The 7500-nt window shown below is 38.2% G+C and overlaps 1 protein-coding gene across 1 annotated transcript in view; it reads right to left on the bottom strand.

The window, feature by feature from the left end:
• Positions 1-7500, bottom strand: part of nell2a (neural EGFL like 2a) — an 88242-nt gene that overhangs the window by 68462 nt on the left and 12280 nt on the right. Inside the window, exons 4-5 of the mRNA XM_043228453.1 lie at positions 1857-2030; positions 1051-1147 (exon numbers count right to left, since the gene is read on the bottom strand). Coding sequence (XP_043084388.1) covers positions 1051-1147; positions 1857-2030 — 271 coding nt within the window. The remainder of the gene's footprint in view (positions 1-1050; positions 1148-1856; positions 2031-7500) is intronic.

The following is a 7500-nucleotide window of genomic DNA, read 5'->3' as shown; positions in this document are numbered from 1 at the left end:
ACACACACACACACACACACACACACACGCGTGCTTCAAACAAGTGTGTGGGTTTATAGTCTAATAAACCACAGTTATGGGTGTGAATTACCACAAAGAACACATACTTCCTCTCAGATTAGTTAACAGAAGTACACAGCATCATACCGCCGACTATGTACTGCATACTTTTGGCAAATAGTATCTGAAACAGCATGCAACATTGAATATTACAGTATTATATTATAATGCATTCATTCTCACATGTTGCATGCTTATATCAGTGTTTAGTTTTGAGATATAGCACAGACGTTTTTGTATTTTTATTGTAATTATTTACATTTTTTGCTTTTTTAGTATAACTAGATAAAAAGATTACACAATTTGTATTGGAGCCAGCTGAAATGCTGCAGAGTTTCTCTTTTCGTAAGTTTAAAATAATTTTATTGTGTGCTTTTATTTTATTAGTTTTTTTATGTCTACGTGGTTAATTTTTATTTATATAGTAGTTATATATTAGTATTTATATAATAGTTTAGTTTTAGTTGATTTTTAGTTAAATTGTTATTTATGATTTTTTATTTTATTTTTATATTAGGTTTTTTATTACTTAAACTGTTCAGAAATAAGAAATTTTGTATTTGAAATGATCTGCAATAAAAAAATAAAATAAAAATGATTCTTTTAGTGAGGCTAATGTTTATGATTTACCTTGGCTGAATAAAAAAAGATTTGCATTCAGTGCATTTTATCTCAAGTAATGTAAATGTTTATGGTTATAGTTTTAGTAAACCACAATAACGCTGGCATTTACTTTAAAGCTGCAGTCTGTAACTTTTTTGTTAAACCAAAGTTAATATTTGAGAAAATGCATAACCAGCCGGTGTTCAAAACTATCGCTCGATTCACGCTAAAATTTCAAAAGACATGCATTTCGAATCAATCGAATCAATGCATTTTCAATACGTCGCTGCAAAAAGGAAGCTGAGCTCAATGCATTTAATGCAGCACGTTTAGGTTTGGCACGCATACAGACAAGTACAGTAGTGTTCATGTGTGCTGATGAAACACCTTGAATAAGCCATGAGCGCTGTTTCTCTGTCCGACCCAGAACGCCGTGTCTTCTGGGATCTCCATCAGAGGAACAGCAACCACTCGCTCATAGATCCTGAAACATCACACATCAACAGCCATCAACGTGCTATCCAGCGCCTTGTTTTCATGTGCAAAAGTAACGCTGCTAGTAATATTAACACTTTTTATTAAAGAAGGGGCATGCAGCTGCCTGCAAAAATCATTTAATAAGAACCAAAGCTTCTTTCCACCTTGGGAACAAAAGGTAATTGTGACCCTCTTTTTTCATCATTCTGATATAAAGGTCATAATTACAGGAAAACTTCTCGACAAAAGAATGTAAGGAAGAGAGAAATAGAAAGCAATGGAGAGATGTAGAGGAAGAGATATGAAATCTGAATTGCAAAAAAGCAAAAAAACGGTGGGATGTAAATTAAGAGCTGCACAATATACAGTAAAAATTGGTTATAAAATCACGAGGTTATAAAAGAGCTTCATTTTCAAACATTTCATACAAATCATACATTTGAAAACAAACAAGACTTGATCGTTCGAGCCGTTTGCATCTCAAGTAAACGCAGTAATAAAATAGTAAAAGAATCTGAAGAAAATCCCTAAAACAAGATCCGTTTTGACATGTTTTCACGTCTGCTTTGTTTAACTGCACTTTTGACGCCGTATTATTCGTATTTATATCATATTTATATAACGGTGGAACAAAATACAAGTTTAGGGTTGCTCCTCAAGTATTTGCGCCTGGTTTCAGGGATATTTTTACTGTGTTTGATCACATCCTCACGTACTTATTGCAGTCGACGTAGAGCGCCACGTGTGAAGCGCTGATGGAGACGGAGACCCTGTGCCACTGATCGTCGGCCAGCGTGTAGGGGAAGATCTCGGTGAACGTCTGCTGGCCTTTGGTCTGGAAATGAAGACGTACTTCACTCTTCTGACCGCTGCTCTCCAGCTCCAGCAGCCTGTGGAAACAGACGGGAGAAGAAGAAGACAAGCGTCTGTTTCTGTGCTCCAGGATATATGTGTGTGTGTATATATGTGTATATAAGATGTCTACAGCAAAAGAAATAATGTCCATGGAAAGCTTGTACGTATTGAATTATATTAAAGAATAAGAAAGTATACTTCATTTGATTGTGTTAAATGATAAAAAATCTTACTGAAAAATGGACGAAACTAGGTGTGGGGCAAATGAAAAAATAAATAAATAAATAAAATGACGACTAATTAGTATATGAGGCGAAATAAATTCATCTTTTACTGTGTCATAAATTGATAAATTGCAATTAATTTAAACACAAAACTTTGTATTTATTTTTTTTTTTTTAAATGGGTAAGCAGTGTGTGTGTATATATATATATATACGTGTGTGTGTGTGTGTGTGTGTGTGTGTGTGTGTGTTATTTTTTGTTGGATGTAATAAAATTCACAAGAAATGAATATGAAAAAAATATTTACAATAATACTAAAAATTTTACACACACACACACACACACACAAAAAAAGGTTTCTTAAATACATTTTTTGTCATTTATTTTTATCAGAAGCACTGATTATTACTTTTCGAGGTGTGCTTTTTGCCGAATTGCACTGAATCCAGTTCAGACCCGGAACGAAGCGATCATAACCAGAACTGAGAGGACCGTGCTGTTACTGACCCACTCTTAGCAGAAACTCCCTGTCACTGCCTGACAAGCACCGCTTAAAATACACTATCCTTCATAATTTGTTCCCACTAAACATGCCACCGACAGCAGAGGACACAGCGGGATCTCTGACACGCGGCCAGGCCGGCAAACAAAAGAAGCGTGGTGCATATTGTGCAGCATTCGCAAATAAAGCGGGCCGAATGCATGCCCCTGGGGCACATCGCCGGCAGCAGGGCTTCACGCTCATCTCTAACCTCCTGAAATGCATCTAACTTTCCAGACGTCCTCCATAACAATATCCCAGGAGATTCCCAACACGTGCTGACCAGCATGCGGCCAAAGAGACTGTGTTTTGTTTCGGCACGGAGGGAGTCGGCCAGCTCCAGCTTTTTTATTAATATCAAACAAAACCGTAGTGTTTTGTTCAGCATGTGACCAAAAGCTCCCGTTTTATCGGCCTGTTGGGCAATAAACAAAAATAAAAAATGCTGTGCTTTTAAATACACTCGGCTCTGCATTTATTTTTTGCCACTGATTTGACAAGTTCTGTATGAATTTATTGTTTCTATCCAAAACTGTACTATATAGCACTCCACTATAACTATAGGCTTTCACAATTAATATTCATGCTAGCTAGCATGTTTTATCAAGTAGGAATGAATGTATAATGAATTTAGATTTTATTATTATTATTATTATTATTATTAAAACACAACTAACTGAGGTGTTTTTCCACCCAGGTATATATATATATATATATATATATATATATATATATATATATATATATATATATATATATATATATATATATATATATTATTATTATATATTAAATAATATATATAATAATATAAAATATATTATTGTCTTTTTATTATTTTAAAAACAATACAAAATGTATACAAAAAAATATGAAAGGCATTAAATTACATTTTTTTTATTTATTATTTCATCAAGGACGCATTAAATTGTTCAAAAGACGTGTATGTTACAAACTATACACTCAATCTCTGAAAATATAGTAAAAATTTTACAAAATTTAATTATTTAAAAAAAATGTTGTTTATAATAGCGTTTTGCCGTTTCTGCTGTGCTTTTTGATCAAATACAAAGATATTTCACTGCATTCAGGCTGTCTTTGCGTTTGCCTCATCGCTGCATATTTGTTTTTGCACGTCTTATTTCTTGAAGTATATCGCGGCACCGAAGTTAAAACATGGTTTCTGTAGATGGAGGCTCAGGAAACAGCGGCGGATACAGATGAGCTTCACATTTAATTCCTCTGCTCCGCTCGTCTCTATTGAGATTTACTTGAAGGAAGCGTTAATGGGGAAAGCTGCCAAAAAGTCATCAGCCTGCCTGCCTGCGCAGACTACCAAGTTTTATTTCCTCCTCCTCGGAAAAAAATCACCACGCTCGAGAGCATTATTCGAGAGAAGCCAATTACAGATACGCAGGTTTTGATTTATCTACAAACAGGCACCTAATGAGTTCTTTTCCTCTCGCCTTGCACTTCTAGTCAGCGCCGTTCCAGCTGCAAAGAAAGGGAATATCAATAGCGGCCCAATGTCAGAGCCACCTGCTTTATCGACTCGGAGTACAATGTAATTAACATCTCTCACAAGGCCCCTATTATGCGCTGGCTTCAATAAACACAGTTCAACGAGCACGATTACAGTAAGGACGCGCGGGGACGGCGGCGTCTTCGCTGAAGAGAACGGCGGCGTTAAAAACGCTCTTCTTTCAAACGCCAGAGTCTTAAACGCACAGCTTTACCTGCTGAGCCTCCGAACCCAATCTCCAAAGAGACGACAAAAGACATAAATGACCCGATACCATAGAGTTACGCTTTATTTTCAGGAAAAACAACGTGCTTTATGACTCCTTCTAATGAATCGTTTCCTTCTGATACAAAAAAAGATTCATGGAATCCTTTTTGTCCATCCATCCATCCATCCATCCGTCTGTTTACCCCTCTGTCTCTCTATCCATCCATTTGTCCATCCACTTCTCCATCCATCCATCCATCCATCTGTTTACTTCTCCATCTTTCCACCCATCTTTCTATCCATTTATTTGTCCATTCACTTCTCCATCCATCTTTCTGTCCATTCACTTCTCCATATATCCATCCATCCATCCATCCATCCATCTGTTTACCCCTCCATCTCTCCACCCTTATTTCCTTCCCATCCATCTATCCATTCTATCATCCATCCATTTATTTGTTTGTCCATCCGCCCTTCTGTCCATCCATCCATCATTAATCCATCTGTTTACTTCTCCATCTTTCCACCCATCTTTCTATCCATTTATTTGTCCATCTGCTTCTCCATCTATCCATCCATGCATCCTTCCATCCATCATTAATCCATCCATCAGTTTACCCCTCCATCTTTCCATCCATCTTTCTGTCCATTTATTTGTCCATTCACTTCTCTATCCATCCATCCATCATTAATCCATCTGTTTACTTCTCCATCTTTCCACTCATCTTTCTATCCATTTATTTGTCCATTCACTTCTCCATCCATCTTTCTGTCCATCTTTCCATCCATCTGTTTAGCCCTCCATCTTTCACCCATCTTTCTGTCCATTCACTTCTCCATATATCCATCCATCCATCCATCCATCCATCCATCCATCCATCCATCTGTTTACCCCTCCATCTCTCCACCCTTATTTCCTTCCCATCCATCTATCCATTCTATCATCCATCCATTTATTTGTTTGTCCATCCGCCCTTCTGTCCATCCATCCATTATTACTCCATCTGTTTACTTCTCCATCTTTCCACCCATCTTTCTATCCATTTATTTGTCCATCCGCTTCCCATCCATCTTTCTGTCCATCTTTCCATCCATCAGTTTACCCCTCCATCTTTCCATCCATCTTTCACTTCTCTATCCATCCATCCATCCATCCATCCATCATTAATCCATCTGTTTACTTCTCCATCTTTCCACTCATCTTTCTATCCATTTATTTGTCCATTCACTTCTCCATCCATCTTTCTGTCCATCTTTCCATCCATCTGTTTAGCCCTCCATCTTTCACCCATCTTTCTGTCCATTCACTTCTCCATATATCCATCCATCCATCCATCCATCCATCCATCCATCCATCCATCCATCCATCTGTTTACCCTCCATCTCTCCACCCTTATTTCCTTCCCATCCATCTATCCATTCTATCATCCATCCATTTATTTGTTTGTCCATCCGCCCTTCTGTCCATCCATCCATTATTACTCCATCTGTTTACTTCTCCATCTTTCCACCCATCTTTCTATCCATTTATTTGTCCATCCGCTTCTCCATCCATCTTTCTGTCCATCTTTCCATCCATCAGTTTACCCCTCCATCTTTCCATCCATCTTTCACTTCTCTATCCATCCATCCATCCATCCATCCATCATTAATCCATCTGTTTACTTCTCCATCTTTCCACTCATCTTTCTATCCATTTATTTGTCCATCCGCTTCTCCATCCATCTTTCTGTCCATCTTTCCATCCATCTGTTTACCCCTCCATCTTTCCACCCATCTTTCTGTCCATTCACTTCTCCATATATCCATCCATCTATCCATCTGTTTACCCCTCCATCTCTCCACCCTTATTTCCTTTTCATTCATTTATCCATTCACTTCACCATCCATTTATTTGTTTGTCCGTCTGCCCTTCTGTCCATCCATCCAACATTAATCCATTCGATCTTTCAATCATCCATCCATCCATTTACCCCTCCGTCTCTCCATCCATCCATCTATTCTATCGTGTTTGTGCATCCATCTGTTCAACTCTACGTCCCTCCATCCATCTTTCCATCATCCTTCCTTCCGTCAAATTGTACTTGTTTTTAATGTGCCCCTATTATATATTTAAAAAAAATAATCTTTCATGCAGTGAATAAAGACATCCTGCAAAGTGTTAAATCTGAAAGTTAGAGTCGACTCTGAATCGAGTCACTTTTTAAAGCGAGTCCTTGTCAGCGTCACAATGAAACATCCGTCCGCTTGTTGGTCTTTTGGCGTCGGTCTGAGTGAAAATGGACATTTATTCTTCATCACTAGGGGTCACTTTTGGAGCGGTTTCCCTGGTAACGCTGCACACCGCTTTATCAGCCGAACGTGCAAAGCAGGGGTTTTGAGACCAAACTGGTCACCCAATGAATCGTTTGTGAGTCGAATGAGGTAAAAATAAAAGCATATTATGAGACGATGAAAGTATTGTTTGCATGGATGTCAGCCTGTTCCCGGGGACTCCCAAAACCAAAATAACAACTTTCTTACGTCACCATTTAAAGATTTTGTTAAAAATTTCCATTCATTTAAATTCTTCTTCCTTAAACCGAAATCTTGCGTCCTGTTCAGAAGCCCCGCCCCCTCAGACGTGTCATGAAGTGATTGACAGGCTGAGAGCGTCGAGAGGCTGTAGACTGCCTTCTTTTATTTGCTGTTTACAGACTCCAGCGCCGTCACAGAGACGGATGTGATTTCTCTATTTCACGGATATTATTTTATGTGTGCTCCTCCGAAAAAAGCCAGCTATTTTTAGCCAGTTACTCTCCGTCCCTGACAATGGGAAACGATCCATTTCCAATACAGCCTAAATTCCCCGTGCAGCAGTTTTTCTAACGGAAAGCAACTTTATATTAAGTTCTTGCAGACTTATTTGCACGATGATGGAGCCGTCGGTGTTTAAACAGTCTTCCGGAGAGAGAGAGAGAGCGTTTTATTTCTGCTGAGTGCTGCTCTTAGACTCGACTCGGAGAGGAAA

This window comes from Puntigrus tetrazona, chromosome 25 (genome assembly GCF_018831695.1).
Source record: "Puntigrus tetrazona isolate hp1 chromosome 25, ASM1883169v1, whole genome shotgun sequence".
NCBI classification, from domain to species: Eukaryota; Metazoa; Chordata; class Actinopteri; order Cypriniformes; family Cyprinidae; genus Puntigrus; species Puntigrus tetrazona.
The sequence above is the reverse complement of the archived record's forward strand: the minus strand, read 5'-3'. Positions and strand labels throughout refer to the sequence as shown.